Source organism: Bos indicus, chromosome 7 (genome assembly GCF_029378745.1).
Source record: "Bos indicus isolate NIAB-ARS_2022 breed Sahiwal x Tharparkar chromosome 7, NIAB-ARS_B.indTharparkar_mat_pri_1.0, whole genome shotgun sequence".
Classification (NCBI taxonomy): Eukaryota; Metazoa; Chordata; class Mammalia; order Artiodactyla; family Bovidae; genus Bos; species Bos indicus.
The window spans coordinates 40,810,683-40,828,166 of NC_091766.1; the positions used below are offsets into that span (position 1 = coordinate 40,810,683).

The 17,484-nt window shown below is 36.0% G+C and overlaps 1 protein-coding gene across 1 annotated transcript; it reads right to left on the minus strand.

The window, feature by feature from the left end:
• Positions 1-8,216: 8,216 nt before the first annotated feature.
• Positions 8,217-9,176, minus strand: LOC139183986 (olfactory receptor 6F1-like). Its single transcript, XM_070792281.1, has one exon. The coding sequence runs from the start codon at positions 9,174-9,176 to the stop codon at positions 8,217-8,219; it is 960 nt and encodes a 319-aa protein (XP_070648382.1).
• Positions 9,177-17,484: the final 8,308 nt, after the last annotated feature.

Below are 17,484 nucleotides of genomic sequence, written 5' to 3' on the forward strand. Positions count from 1 at the left end.
AGTGGGTTGCCATTTCCTTCTCCAATGCATGAAAGTGGAAAGCGAAAGTGAAGTCGCTCAGTCATGTCCAACTCTTAGCAACCCCATGGACTGCAGCCTACCAGGCTCCTCCATCCATGGGATTTTCCGGGCAACAGTACTAGAGTGGGGTGCCATTGCCTTCTTCCCTGCCATCCATGCTGCTGCTGCTGCTAAGTTGCTTCAGTCATGTCCGATCAAAATTTCTAATAAGAGTCAAATTGCTATTTTCTGAGACAAATAGCATTCCTGCTTTGATGAGTGAGCCCCAACATTAAAAAAAAAAAAGCAGTTGGTATAGTCAACTGTAGTGAAAGTTATCTTCAACATCTCACTGTCTTCTGGTGCACACCTCATTATGTCAAAACCAAGGAAATAGTGCTCAGCTTTTAATGTGGATAAATGAATGAGTTGGTTTATCATGATATTGCATCAGATCAGATCAGATCAGTCACTCAGTCGTGTCTGACTCTTTGCGACCCCCATGAATAGCAGCACACCAGGCCTCCCTGTCCATCACCAACTTCCAGAGTTCACCCAGACTCATGTCCATCGAGTCAGTGATGCCATCCAGCCATCTCATCCTCTGTTGTCCCCTTCTCCTCCTGCCCCTAATCCCTCCCAGAATCAGAGTCTTTTCCAATGAGTCAACTCTTTGCATGAGGTGGCCAAAATACTGGAGTTTCAGCTTTAGCATCATTCTTTCCAAAGAAATCCCAGGGCTGATCCCTTCAGAATGGACTGGTTGGATCTCCTTGCAGTCCAAGGGACTCTCAAGAGTCCTGTCCAACACCACAGTTCAAAAGCATCAATTCTTCAGCTCTCAGCCTTCGTCACAGTCCAACTCTCACATCCATACATGACCACACATACAAGATTTAATGTTAGGTGAAGAAAGTAACTAAGAATGAACTGGGTAACTTTGGGTGTTTCCTCCTTTGTTGATTTAAAAACAGCTTAAGTATTATTTGCATGATATATTATCAAGCAATTATATGTAATTTCTGTATATTTGATTTAGTTTTTTTTTTTCAAATCAATAATTTATAAAAATTCAATTTAGGAAAAAAAATACATTGCTATTCAGAATTATCCCATGGTGGTAAATTATTGGAAGTATTAAATCACTGCTAAAGATTTTTTGAGTCTTTCAATTTATTTTGACAAACTTCTTTTTAATAAAGATAGTATTAATGGATATAACTTCAAGTTTGAGAAGTCTGTTTCACAGTACTCTATTGAAAAATAATTTGAGGATTTCTTTTTTTCATTTTTAAAAAATCCATCTATAAAAATTTTTAGCATCATTAATTAAAAAAAAGTTGTATCTGTAGTGGTTTAGATCAAGCCTCCCTAAGATGTACCACTTAGGCACATGGACTATTTTGAGGTAAAGTCAATGGAGACCCTATGGGATCAAGAGAAATTACTGACCCTTTCTAAACTACTTCAGTTCAGTTCAGTTCAGTCACTCAGTCGTGTCCGACTCTTTGCAACCCCATGAATTGCAGCACACCAGGCCTCCCTGTCCATCACCAGCTCCTGGAGTTCCCTCAAACTCATGTCCATCGAGTCGGTGATGCCATCCAGGCATCTTATCCTCTCTCGTCCCCTTCTCCTCCTTCCCTCAATCCCTCACAGAGTCAACTCTTCGCATGAGGTGGCCAAAGTATTGGAGTTTCAGCTTCAACATCAGTCCTTCCAAAGAACACCCACGACTGATCTCCTTTAGAATGGACTGGTTGGATCTCCTTGCAGTCCAAGGGACTCTTAAGAGTCTTCTCCAACACCACAGTTCAAAAGCATCAATTCTTTGGCACTCAGCTTTCTTCACAGTCCAACTCTCACATCCATACATGACCACTGTAAAAATCATAGCCTTGACTAGACCTTTCTTGGCAAAGTAATGTCTCTGTTTTTCAATATGCTGTCTAGGTTGGTCATAACTTTCCTTCCAAGGAGTATGACCATGCACAATGATGAAATCAAAGAGGAAATTTAAAAATAGCTAGAGACAAATGACAGTGAAAACAGAACCACATAATATCTATGTGATGCAGCAAATCTTCCCTTTAAAGGGAAATTCTTATTAGTGCAAGCTGTCCTCAGAAAACAAACAAACAAAAAACCTTAAATAAACAATCTAACCTCCCACCTAAAAAGCTAAAGAACAAACAAAACCTAAAGTCAGCAAAACAAAGGAAATAATGAATATCAGAGAGGAAATAAAATAGAGATAAAAATAATAGAAGAAGTGAATAAAACCAATAATTTATTATTTGAAAGGGTAAACAGAATTGTCAAACCTTTGGCCAGGCTTGAAAGGAGGAAAAGAGAGTGAACATAAGCAAAAAAAGGAAAAAAAGGGAGAAATAATGGCCAATATCATGAAAATACTAAAAGACAAGAATACTAAGAATGATTATATGCCAACAAATTTAACAATCTAGAAGAAATGGACAAGTTTCTAGCAGCATACAGCCCACCAAAATTGAATCAAGAAGAAACAGGTAATTTGAACAGACTGATGTCTAGAAGTGAAATAGAATCTGTAATAATAATAATTAAAAAAAAAACTACCTATAAACAAAACCCCAGGACCAGAATGCCTTCACTGGTGAATGCTATCAAACATACAAAGAAGAACCTATACTGATCCTTCTCCAAATCTTCCAAAAGCTGAAGAGGAGAGAATACTCCCAATGACATTCTACAAAAGGAACATCATCCTGATGCCAAAATCAGATAGATACCATCAAAATAGAAAACTACAGACCAATATCTTTAATGAACGTGCAGCAAAAATCTCAACAAGTATTAGCAAATTGAATCCAAAACCACATAAAAAAGATCAAAACCACAACCAAGTGGAATTCATCCGAAGTTCACAAGAATGGTTCAACATATGCACCTCAGTCAATGGGATACACCACATCAACATTATTATCTCAATAGATGTAAAAGAAGCATCTGATAAAATTCAACATCCATTCATGATAAAAATCCTTACCAAAGTGGGTATAGAGGAAACATAACTCCAGCACAATAAAACTAATTTATGACAGTCATAGCCAATTTAATACTCAATGGAGAAGTGTTAAAATCCATATCACTAAAATCTAGTACAAGACAACAATGTCCATCACTGTGGATGACAAGTGTCCAATGTCATCACTTCTATTCAACATTGTATTAGAAGTTCTAGTACAGCAATCAGATAAGAAAATAAAATAAACATATCCAAATAGAAAGGAAGAGGTGAAATTGTCATCATATGCAGATAACATGGTACTTTCTGTAGAAAACATGAAAGACTCCACACAAAAATCAATAGAACTAGTAATAAATAAATTGAGAAAGGTAGCAGGATACCAGATTAATACAGAAAAATTGGTTGCATTTCTTTACACTAACAATGATATAGGAAAAGGGGAATATAAAAAGAAAATATCTTTTAAGATCATATCAGAAATAAAAATCTGACCAAGAAAGTGAAATACTTGTGTACTGTAACTATATAAAACATTAACAAAGGAAATTGAGGATGATTCAAAGAAATGGAGAGGTATCCCAAGCTCTTGGATTGCAAGAATTAACATTGTTAAAATGACCACATTACTCATAGCAATCTACAGATTTAATGTGACCCCTATCAAATTATCCTTGTCAGTTTTCACATAACCAGAAAAAAAGATCCTAAAATTTATATGAAACCATAAAAGACCCCAAATTACCAAAATAATCCTAAGGAAAAAATAACAAAGTAGGTGGCATAATCCACCCAGACTTGACAATGCTATAAAGATACATTAATCAAACAGTATAATATTGCCACAAAAACAAACATATGGATGAGTGGAGCAGAATAGAGATATCAGAAATAAAATCACAAACTTCAGATAAGGAGGTAAGAATATAAAATGACAGAAAGACTGTACTTGAGCAAATGATGTTGGAAAATTTGGAAAGGGTGTTGGAAAAGTTGCATGTAAATCAATAAAGTTAGAACACACCCTCTCATCATACACAAAAATAAACTCAAAATCTATAAAATATTTATTTCCTTTATGTTTTACAAAATTTTATCAAATATTCCTACTTTTACAATAAAATTATTTGACTTTATTTTTTACTTTTTCTCTTTTTTTATATTGACTCAGGTTTGCATTCTGCTACATGCTGTTACATTGTTTTTTAAAGAGTGCATGTATGCTAAGTCACTTTAGTTGTTTCTGACTCTTTGCAACCTCATGGTCTGTAGCCCCCCAGGCTCCTCTGTCCAAGGAATTCTCCAGGCAAGAATACTGGAGTGGGTAGCCATTCCTTTCTCCAGGGGATCTTCCCAACCCAGGGATGGAATCTGGGTCTCCCACACTGCAGGCAGATTTTTTTACCATCTGACCCACCAGGGAAGCCAATAGGAAATGTGATGCATATTAACAAGTATACTGCTTTCCAGTGAAATCACACTTGTTGCAGTTTTTGAAAATAAGACCAAAGAGTTTACAAACATATAAACATGAGATCATTGACACAATGGACATGAGTTTGAGCAAACTCCAGGAGATAGTGAAAGACAAGGTAGACTGGCGTACTGCAGTCCATGTGGTTGCAAAGAGTTGGACACAACCAAAATAAATCGAGATAAATATAAGTGAATAGAACAGGCAAACTTCTTTATATATTATTAGATTGTAGTTGAATTAAGTAACAAATTCTTTTATGAATGACTCAAAGCCACCCACAGCTTCTGGCTTGCTCTAATGAAAAAAAATATTATTGGGATAAGTGGTATGATAAAAAGAGGAAGACTTGGGTACGCACTCTGCAAAGAATTGTATTTAGAAAGATTACCCCCATAAATAGAATAAGAAAGTATCCTATTTTTTAGCTGAAAACACTGGATAGACAGCAGCCACACAAAAAACTCCATGGCTTTTCCCTTCCTATCTAAAAGCAGGTCATAATATTTCCCTTTGGAAGGTGTCTACCAGTCCCAGGAGGAGAAGAAAACTCTTATCAGGGGAATCTGGAAGTTAATATCAAATGAAACTGTAAAATAAATCTATCAAAATACCACTGCTTTGCAACTTAGTGTCCCTTACCCTAGCATCTTTCTTTTTTTAATATAAATTTATTTATTTTAATTGGAGGTTAATTACTTTATATCTTTCTTTTGTCACACTGCCACAGGTTATGATTCTTTTTTAAAAGTTATATATGATTTGGGGCCTAACAACTCCTGCATTCTGTTGGCATGAAGAAAAATGCATAATATAAGAGATATGAGTTTGATGTTTGTGCAGGATCTTACTTATGACTGTATCCTCAGAGATATTCTCTCAACAACTCAGAAGACAGATCTAAAGAGATAAGAGAGAAGACAGTGTGTGTTTATGATTATACATATATAAATGTATATGATTATATATGTATATGATTTTTGGCTAAAGAATGCATGTAATCAAGCATACATCTTGGTAAAAGTTTACTGCTAGACATGAAGAGCAGATACCACAGTTTATCCATTTTGTGCCTTCTCTATATTAAGGGGAGATGCAAAAATCTGGCTTCCTTAAAATTTTTTCAGAGATATAAATCTAACCATCTTAATGTTACATTTTTTCCAAAGCACAAAGTGCCTTATATTTGCTCTCAGGGTGCACTGGAGGTCAGCAACAAATGATTTAATCATTGTAAAACTGGATGGGGAGTATAATTCTTTGACATTTGTTTTCCTTTTGAAGACATTTAAACACATGTAAAAAAAATTAGAACAAAACATACATGATTTTATCCTGTGTATTTTCCTTTTGTTAGTTCAGTACTTAAGCTTAACCATGGGACAGAAATGTATAGAAGAACTTTTTACTCCCTGCAGAAGAGTGGTATACAGAAATACTTGTCTAATAACACAAAACATTTCACTGTTATTGTGAGAATTTGCATATTGCTCTATTATTCTGATGGCAAAAGAAGGGTTAGAAAAATGTTGAAGTATGGCATACATTTTTCATTTATATGAACCAGTGATTGTGACAATAGTTTCCATGAAAGTGTAAGATAAACAAAATAAAAACTAGGCATTCAGAAAAAATAATCTTGTAGTTTTAATATATACAGAAAATACATAAAAATTTAAACTAAGAAAAATTTCAGGCATTGGCATGTGCAAACAATTCATGATTTAATTATATAATCTTGCCATTAAAAATAGATTGTTGAATACTTTGATTGCCTAAAACAGTGCTACTAATGATTTAATCTGCATATCAGTCAGCTGGGTATCTTGTTACAATGAATAGTCTCATTCAAGAGGCTGAGGTTAGATTTGTATTTCTTAACAGGTTCCCAGGTTATTCTGATACTTCTAGTCTACTAAATACAGAAAAAGAAGGCAAGCAATAAGCAATCATATACAGACCACTTGTCATAAAAAATTTTATAGACTATTAGTCTTTCAGCACTCCTTTCATCCTTTATGTTACTAAACTATACCAAAATTATTAAAAAATGTGAAGCATCTCCATTAACACACAAAAAAAGAACATGATAATAGAAACATATTTTATTCCCCATTTTCCACTTTTCTTTTGCTCCAAAATGCGTTAGTACATGCTGAAATGATTATCTGCTTGAATATTTTATAAAAATTTAAGAAATTTGTTTTATCATGTTAGATATTCAATACTTGTATAGTCCAATTCTAAATCTTTCCTTCCATCATGTTACCTTTCTTAATATTTAAAATTATGCATATTGTCACCCTGTTTGTTTAACTTATATGCAGAGTACATCATGAGAAACGCTGGACTGGAAGAAACACAAGCTGGAATCAAGATTGCCGGGAGAAATAGCAATAACCTCAGATATGCAGATGACACCACCCTTAGGGCAGAAAGTGAAGAGGAACTCAAAAGCCTCTTGATGAAAGTGAAAGTGGAGAGTGAAAAAGTTGGCTTAAAGCTCAACATTCAGAAAACGAAGATCATGGCATCCGGTCCCATCACTTCATGGCAAATAGATGGGGAAACAGTGGAAACAGTGTCAGACTTTATTTTTCTGGGCTCCAAAATCACTACAGATGGTGACTGCAGCCATGAAATTAAAAGACGCTTACTCCTTGGAAGGAAAGTTATGACCAACCTAGATAGCATATTCAAAAGCAGAGCCATTACTTTGCCAACAAAGGTTCGTCTAGTCAAGGCTATGGTTTTTCCTGTGGTCATGTATGGATGTGAGAGTTGGACTGTGACGAAGGCTGAGTGCTGAAGAATGATGCTTTGGAAGTGTGGTGTTGGAGAAGACTCTTGAGAGTCCTTTGGACTGTAAGGAGATCCAACCAGTCCATTCTGAAGGAGATCAGCCCTGGGATTTCTTTGGAAGGAATGATGCTAAAGCTGAAATCCCAGTACTTTGGCCACCTCATGCGAAGAGTTGACTCATTGGAAAAGACTCTGATGCTGGGAGGGATTGCAGGCAAGAGGAGAAGGGGATGACAGAGGATGAGATGGCTGGATGGCATCACTGACTCATTGGACGTGAGTCTGAGTGAACTCCAAGAGTTGGTGATGGACAGGAGGCCTGGCGTGCTGTGAATCATGGGGTCACAAAGAGTCGGACACGACTGAGCAACTGATCTGATCTGATCTAAAAATTTAAATTATCTAATATTTTCCTGATATATTTCTAAAGAAATTCTTCATATGTGTTTATATCCATACATAAATAAACATTCATGCTTAAGAATAGTGTCTGGCTCACTATATTTATTTAAGAAATGTTTATTGATCAAACTTTTTTAAAGTACAAAATGATATATTTATGATAGACAATCAACCACATGGAGTAACACTGCCTTAGAAACAATTTTTGGCTTGTATTAATAGTTACTATTAAAGTGTAGATTTTTATAAAGTTGGCTGAACAATTGCTTAGAACTAACCAGCTAATTTTCCCACTGTAAGTTCTTGTGAGTAGGAACTTCATGTATTTATCTCCTTATCACTATAGCTTTGCAACGAAGTATTCTTAAACACTAATTACCAAATATCTATTTCAGATGAATTCAAACCAAAATGTGAATTGCAAAAATATCCATATTAGGTAGCATCAATTTTATAATATAATTTTCAATATTTACTATTTGCATATGTAATGTGGTAATCTATTCTAGCTTTTTCATATTAATTAATCTCTCAAATCTCCTGGATATGTCTGGCCAAGAACAATCTCTTTCTTTCTAGAACTTTTCTGAAGGCTTTCTTCACATCTTTGTTTCTTAGGGTGTATACAAGAGGATTTAAAAGTGGGGTGACCACACAGTAGAACACTGAGACTACTTTACCCATGGTAAAGTTGTGCTTGGCTGGAGGGCGAACATAGGCAAAAATAATGGTGCCATAATAGATGGTGACCACAGTGAGGTGGGAGGCGCAGGTGGAGAAGGTTTTCTTCTGAGCCTCTCGAGAAGATAGCTTGATAATTGTGACCACAATGTGTCCATAGGAAGACATAGTGAGAAGAAAAGAACTTAGAATCACAACAGAGGTACATGTGTAACCCAAGGCCTCCACCATGAATGTATCTGAGCAGGAGAGTTGAAAAATTGGTTCTGAGTCACAGAAGAAATGATTGATCTTTTGAGAGCCACAAAAATGTAAATAAGAGACAAGTACAGTAGGTAGAACAGGGGCAATGAAGCCCCCAATCCAAGATCCAGCTGAAAACCATAGGCATACCTGAAGATTTATGAGGAATGAGTATCTTAGAGGGTTGCATATGGCCACATAGCGATCATAGGCCATCACAGCCAACAGGATGCACTCTGTAGCCCCCATAGAGAAAAAAAAGTAGTACTGGGTTATACAACCAGAAACGGAAATGGTAACAACCTGTGAGAGACAAGTAGCCAGCAATTTAGGCACTGTGGCTGTCGTGTACCAGATCTCCAGAAATGACAAATTTCCTAAGAAAATATACATGGGTGTTTGGAGTCTGGAATCCGTGAGAACAATGAAGATGATGAGGGTGTTTCCCATGAGAGAGAGCAGATATACAGTAAGAAACATCACAAATAATGCAAGCCTTAGATAGAGAACACCAGAAAATCCCAGAAAAATAAACTCTGTCACTCTTGTTTGATTTGCCACATTCATATCTCATTGTCTCCAATCTGGAATGAAACAACAAAGCCAAAATATGAACAAGAAAGGAATATTATATTTTTACTTATTTGATGATAATAATGCACCCTTAAGAAAAATTAAAAATTAATGATGGGAAAAACATAATTGGCATCTTTAATTTGACATGATTTAGTTTATTTGATTTAGGAAATAAATCAGAGACAACAATAGTCTAATAATCCACTTTACAAATGAAGAAACTAAAGAAGTAAATTATTTTTCTAGCTATATAGTTTTAAGCGGTGAGGCATGTATTGTACCGGGTAGGTTGTTTTAATAAAGCACAGTTGGGATAATATATTAATTATGGCTATTGAAATATAATAACATTTACCTATCTCTGAGGACTTTATATAGTAAACATTAGAAGAGGGTGAAGAAATCAAAAACATGCAAATCTGAGACCAGTGGTTGGAGGTGGTCAGTCTCAGAATAGAACTCCTAGGACATGCAAGTGTCCATATGAAGACAAAGTATTGGCTACATTTTTACATTTATGAACGCTGTTACATGCTATCAATTAGGGTTTGGTGGGTAAATGAACAACTCTGTTTCCAGAACACAAAACAAAGAGGGAATTCAACACCTATGGAAAAGCATTTGTTCATATTTTTTAGGTGTTCTAACCTTAGCTTGTTTATTTAAAAAACGATTGCATTCACAAATTCTCATGCATAGTTTAAAAATAGTTTAAAAAATTATTAAATTCACACATTGTTTTGGTGAAAGTTTTCACTTTCATCTCAGGTTCAAACTATTTGTTAACCAAATGAGCCACTCATTATATACAAATAAATAATACAAATATTTATTAGAGAATTATCTAGCTTACTTTCAACATACTAACATTAAAAGAATGAGAAATAGAGCAGAGCACACATCACCACACCACATTGGGTTCTGACTAACACCCAGACTTAAACAGGGCTGGGAAGTCCTGTGTCGCAGGACATCTGGAGTCCCAATTGGGCAAAGGTCACAGGCAGTGTGTCTGCTACATGGGTGATGCTTCAGAGATTGCCATTTGGGGTTCCGGCTTATAATGCCAGGATCCAAGCTGATATCATCACCAATCTGTGACCAAATTGCAAGCCTGGTTTCATTTTAAAGCTGGTGGTTGTCATGTAAAACTTAGAATGCTGCTAAGCCTAGGCTTGGTTTGCCAGGCCCTCTCCAGGGGCTCAACAATCTCAAGATTCCTCCCCCATTTTATCTAAGGTGCTGCAAGTCTTGCACTCACAGCAGGCAGTCACTCCCAGTCATTCCTAGTCAGGGCAGTGTCCAGGCAGGTTAGAAGAAAGGTCAGAGGCCTGTTCTGCTTTGTCTCTGAAGCCTAAACAAGACTATCTATTTAATTTCCCTAACAACACATCCATTCATCTTTCAGTGTCCATAGTGTTTGTTTCCATAAGTTGGCTAAGTTAAAGAACACTTAATATGAGATATATCTAAAGGGGGAAATAGAACAGGCTCCATCTTGAAAGCAGGACTCCATCTTGGGCCAGACTGTGGACTTTGAGCTATATGCCCAGTATCTATGGAAACGACATACCAACTGGAAAACCAGGCCCCCAGAAGGAAGAGCCCCAGGGCTCTCCATCTCCTAAAAGAATACCCTAATTATTTGTGTAACCAAATAGAATCATACATTCTATTCTGCTTATTGGGGTATGACTACAAGCCTATTGATAATTGTCCACTGTTAACTACCTAGGCTTAAGGCTTATGAATCATGGGCTAACTTTGATTTATCTTTCTTTTTCCTTTGTTCAGCCTAGTTTCAGGGAATTTTGGGGAGGTGGGTTTGGACACATATGCTTAGGGTATATAAGGTTTTCACAAAAACTGGTTGGGGTCCTTAGCTAAGAGAAGACTCTGCCTTGGGCCCACCAGTGTAATAAACTGCACTCCACTATCTGCATTGTCCTTCTGAGTGAGTTTGTTTCCCAGAATGCATGGCTACAACATATCCACCTAACAAATGTTTAAATATACAATACAGTATTTATGACTATACTTAAACCTTAAATGTTCTTATAATTTTTTTAAAAGGAAATCTTGTTTTCAGAGAAACAATGTTTTTCAATAGTTATATTTTTATATACATGTGCTTTAGTACCAAAATACACAGATCATAAAAGCAAATTATGATAAAAAATTGAATACTAATAATAAAAATGTTCTTATATATGTAAAACATATTTTATAATGTTTAAAGAAGTTCTGGTGGTAAAAATACAGATAATATAGATCACAATGAAAATAGCAGCTGAATGTAACATGACAGCAATATGGTTCATATCTAGATATTTCTTCATTAAACCTTTATGAACGTTTTGAATCATAAATCTTTTTTTCCCTTTTTTAAAAATTTAAATTTATTTATTTTAATTGGAGGCTAATTACTTTACAATATTGCATTGGTTTTGCCATACATCAACATGAATCCGCCAAGGGTGTACACATGTTCCCCATCCTGAGCCCCCCTCCCACCTCCCTCCCTGTATCATTCCTTTGGGTCATCCCAGTGCACTAGCCCCAAGCATCCTGTATCCTGCATCAAACCTGGACTGGTGATTCATTTCTTATATGATATTAAACATGTTTCAATGCCATTCTCCCAAATCTTCCCACCCTCTCCCTCTCCCACAGAGTCCAAAAGACTGTTCTATATATCAGTGATCTATGTCTCTTTTGCTTTCTCACATACAGGGTTATTGTTACCATCTTTCTAGATTCCATACATATGCATTAGTATACTGTATTGGTGCTTTTCTTTCTGGCTTACTTCACTCTGTATAATAGGCTCCAGTTTCATCCACCTCATTAAAACTGCTTCAAATGTATTCTTTTTAATGGCTGAGTAATACTCCATTGTGTATATGTACCACAGCTTTCTTACCCATTCATTTGCCGATGGACATCTAGGTTGCTTCCATGTCCTGGCTATTATAAACAGTGCTGCGATGAACATTGGGGTACAAGTGTCTCTTTCAATTCTGGTTTCCTCGGTGTGTATGCCCAGCAGTGGGATTGCTGGGTCATAAGACAGTTTTATTTCCAGTTTTTTAAGGAATCTCCACACTGTTCTCCATAGTGATTGAATCATAAATCTTTTTATAGAAATGTGTATAGGGTTTATGCCACAGTATTTATGTTTTCTGTGGTGTACTGTTGATAAAGTACACTTTTTCAAGATTAAAAAAAAAAAAAGCTTTAAGTTAGACCTTGTTAAACGGCTAAGTTAGGTTATTATGGTCAAGGGATAGTTTACGAGTCTTACTAACCTAACCTTCAGTTTTAGTATCCCAAAAAGTTTTAATCCTTTTTTGCCATTTTCATCTGATTAACAAAAATAAAATTGTGCTTTTTGCAGGTGCAACACTGTTCGAAAGATTTTGAAAAATATGAGTAACAATTGACCTATAATTTATAATTTGAGGAAACCATTTAGAGGAAAGAACTGGGACAGACTTTTAAAAATATATTTGATGAATTTGATTCTCTGATTCCAGAAGAAAAATATTAAAATATATATTATTCATGTCCAGACCAAGTGTTCAAAGTATATCTTATTGCCATTTTCTGTATAGTCAATCGGAGAAGGCAATGGCACCCCACTCCAGTACTGTTGCTTGGAAAATCCCATGAATGGAGGAGCCTGGCAGTCTACAGTCCATGGGGTCGCTAAGAGTCAGACACAACTGAGGGACTTCACTTTCACTTTTCACTTTCTACTTTCATGCATTGGAGAAGTAAATGGCAACCCAATGTGTTCTTGCCTGGAGAATCCCAGGGACAGGGGAGCCTCGTGGGCTGCCATCTCTGGGGTTGCACAGAGTCAGACACAACTGAAGCGACTTAGCAGCAGCATATAGTCAATGGCATGGTACTTAGTCATGCTAAAAGATATCAATCACTATTTCTCCTAGCATTATTATCACTATTTTTCTAGTACTAACAAGAAAAGAAAAACCATTTGGAAAGAATATAAATAGAGTTTTGACAAGAGAATCAGATCAATGCCATACCCCAAAGCAAATACTTTTTCTTTTTCTGAAAGATATCACAGTTATTTTAGTCTGCCTTTAGAAAAACAGGGTTATACACTCTCTAGCTATGTATAATCTTAGCAAAAAATTGATATAGAAAAATACAATTTTAATTTATTTAGCATTTTTATAAAATTAAATATTTAAATATAAAGAGAAATATATTATTTATTTAAAATTTTCATTGGTAAGATACATGCTAAATGAGTTTCTGAGGTTGATTATTGTCTCAGATTACAGAAATAATGAAATTGCAAAAGCACTGCTATGTTACTCTCTAGACAAGTGAGAAATAACACAGATTATATCTTGCCACGTATACTCACATCCAATATTTTGCTTGATTATTTTTCAGGAATGGAATAGTATTAATTATATATTCTTCAAGTGTTCCTTTTCAACATAGCTATGAACTAGAGGACACTATATTCAATTATTTCGTAAGGGAAATAAGCAAAGGGATCTCCTCCCTGCTGTCATTTGACGTGGCACATCCCTATGCTTTAGATAAATGCAAAATTCCCTTTGTGTTTTTCTCCCCTCAGTTTATTTTTCCCTGTGGCAGGATGTAGGGAAAGGCATGGTCAGAGATTCCCCTTTGAGAAGTATTTCGAGTTCATCAATCTTAAGCCTTGGAGATATGTCCTCTATCTTGGGAAATTCACAACTATATCTTCTGAGGACTTTCCCAAGGTTGAGGTCAGAGTACTCTTCCCTAGGGGCCAAAGGAGGAACAAAGCAATTGTGGTGGCTTCATTAACTGTCACTATCCTTCAAAATATAATTTCAGAATTGTGTCTCTTGATATTTCAGCCACCGCAGAAGATCAATCAGTTCAGTCGTTCAATCGTATCCGACTCTTTGCAACCCCATGGACTGCAGCATGCCCATACCATAGAAGATACTATTCTCTAATCTGAATAGTAAAAACTGGGTTAGCATTGAGAACTCTTTATTTCCAATAGAAAATTACACAACCAGTAAAACGAACAAAAACAGCAACAACACTGACTTTAACTTTTTCTATAGCAGATAACTAAAAAGCCTTTACTGGCTGTTTTTGAATAACAATGCTGACTAGTATAATAGCTATAAATATCATGTCATTTTTCAGAGGTTTATATTACAGAAGTTTTCTGTGTGTTTTTTTCTTCATTGTTTTTTTCTAATTGTTGAATTCAAATAGATTTTTGTCAAAATATTAGCTAAATACAAAATACAGTGATTTAAAGCAAGCACATGTATTGACCACACATAATTTTTTTAAGTAAAAAAATAAATTAGAATGTTACTTAAACAAATGTTCTACTGCTGCTGCTGCTAAGTCACTTCAGTCGTGTCTGACTCTGATGACCCCATGGACAGCAGCCCAACAGGCTCCTCTGGTCACAGGATTCTCTAGGCAAGAATACTGGAGTGGGTTGCCATTTCCTTCTCATAATGTTCTACTAGAGCTTTCAAAAATTAATAGAAAAACAGAAAGCCCCGGAAACTTGGAAAAGATAATCTCTGAGTTACCATGTTATAATAGGATGATATCTAATGTTTTAAAAAAATGATAAAGCATACAAAGCAGAAAAAAAAAAAAAACCCTAAAGGAAAAAAACATTCAGGTAACATTAGTAGCAAAGCCCAGTATTTGAAGTACCTACTGAGATAGGGTTGCAAAGAGTTGGACACAACTGAAGTGACTTAGCCCACACACTGAGATTTTAAAAGAACTGCCTAAAACTATGTTAAAATTGCTAAATCAATCTCTGGGAAAAATAAAGGAAATCTGTAAAATAAAAGATAAATATGAAAAAGGATGAAAAATCAGGAAAGTGAATCAAAAAATTATAGATTTGAACAGAATGACTAAATGAAAAATTGAGCAGAACAATTCAAGAGCAGGTTCGAGTAGGTACAGTAGCAGAACATGAAGATAGGCAAATTTTTATTGAACCTGAAAAACAGAATTAAATAAAAATTTAGAAGAATAATTGGAGCTTAAGAAAATTCACGAATACTATCTAGTGGACCAGATTATACTTTATATGTATCTAATAAGGATAAAAGACAGAGAAAATGGCAAAATAAATAAATACATACTTGGGGAAAAAGGACATAATTTTTCATATTTGATGAAATACATGAATCTAAAAACACAAGAAATTTAGGTATTTGAGCAAGACACAATCAAAGAGATTCACAAGACACATTTTAATCAAGTGCAGAAAGACAAAGACTGATTCCAGAAAGCAACAAGTGAGAAGTGAATTCTCATGTACAAGGGATTCTCTGTAAGATTAACAATCAAATTTTCAAAAGAATTAATGGAGGCTGGAAGGCAATCAAATAACAGTGTTTTAAATGCTGGAAGAGAAAATCTGTCAAACTAGAATTTCATATCCTGTAATACTGGCTTTAAAAATGAGGAAGAAATTAAGACAACCTAAATAAATAAAAGTTGAGAGATTTTATAACCACTAAATTTGTTACATGAAAAGCCAAAGTGAATTTTCTAATTGAACTGAAAGGAAACCGGGCAATAAATAAGTACATTGCAGAGAAATTTTAAAAATATAAAAAATGTCAGATACCTGTGCACATGAATAAAAGAAACATAACCACTACCAAGGGAACATTTCATGCAAAGATGGGCTCGATAAAGGACAGAAATGGGATGAACCTAACAGAAGCAGAAGATATTAAGAAGAGGTGGCAAGAATACACAGAAGAACTGTACAAAAAAAAATCTTACCGACCAAGATAATCACGATGGTGTGATCACTCACCTAGAGCCAGACATCCTGGAATGTGAAGTCAAGTGGGCCTTAGAAAGCATCACTACGAACAAAGCTAGTGGAGGTGATGGAATTCCAGTTGAGCTATTTCAAATCCTGAAAGATGGTGCTGTGAAAGTGCTGCACTCAATATGCCAGCAAATTTGGAAAACTCAGCAGTGGCCACAGGACTGGAAAAGGTCAGTTTCATTCCAATCCCAATGAAAGGCAATGCCAAAGAATGCTCAAATGACCGCACAATTGCACTCATCTCACACGCTAGTAAAGTAATGCTCAAAATTCTCAAAGCCAGGCTTCAGCAATACGTGAACCATGAACTTCCAGATGTTCAAGCTGGTTTTAGAAAAGGCAGAGGAACCAGACATCAAATTGCCAACATTTGCTGGATCATGGAAAAAGCAAGAGAGTTCCAGAGAAACATCTACTTCTGCTTTATTGACATGTCAAAGCCTTAGACTGTGTGGATCACAGTAAACTGTGAAAAACTCTGAAAGAGATGAGAATACCAGACCACCTGACCTGCCTCTTGAGAAACATATATACAGGTCAGGAAGCAACAGTTAGAACTGGATATGGAACAACAGATTGGTTCCAAAAAGGAAAAGGAGTACGTCAAGGCTGTATATTGTTACCCTGCTTATTTAACTTCTATCCAGAGTACATCATGTGAAACACTGGGCTGGAAGAAGCACAAGCTGGAATCAAGATTGCCGGGAGAAATATCAATAATCTCAGATATGCAGATGACACCACACTTATGGCAGAAAGTGAAGAGGAACTAAAAAGCCTCCTGCTGAAAGTGAAAGAGGAGAGTGAAAAAGTTGGCTTAAAGCTCCCCATTCAGAAAACTAAGTAAGATCATGGCATCTGGTCCCATCACTTCATGGGAAATAGATGGGGAAACAGTGAAAACAGTGTCAGACTTTATTTTTGGGGCTCCAAAACCACTGGAGATGGTGACTGCAGCCATGAAATTAAAAGACGCTTACTCCTTGGAAGGAAAGTTATGACTAACCTAGATAGTATATTCAAAAGCAGAGACATTACTTTGCCAACAAAGGTCTGTCTAGTCAAGGCTATGGTTTTTCCAGTAGTCATGTATGGATGTGAGAGTTGGACTGTGAAGAAAGCTGAGCGCTGAAGAATTGATGCTTTTGAATTGTGGTGTTGGAGAAGACTCTTGAGAGTCCCTTAGACTGCAAGGAGATCCAACCAGTCCATTCTAAATGAGGTCAGTCCTGGATGTTCTTTGGAAGGAATTATGCTAAAGCTGAAACTCCAGTACTTTGGCCACCTCATGCAAAGAGTTGACTCATTGGAAAAGACTCTGATGCTGGGAGGGATTGGAGGCAGGAGGAGAAGGGGATGACAAAGGATGAGATGGCTGGATGACATCACTGACTCGATGGACATGAGTTTGAGTGAACTCCAGGAGTTGGT

Bases quoted from the DNA above. Each gene is read 5' to 3' on its own strand.
- LOC139183986 (XM_070792281.1), bottom strand. From the start codon at position 9,176: ATGAATGTGGCAAATCAAACAAGAGTGACAGAGTTTATTTTTCTGGGA.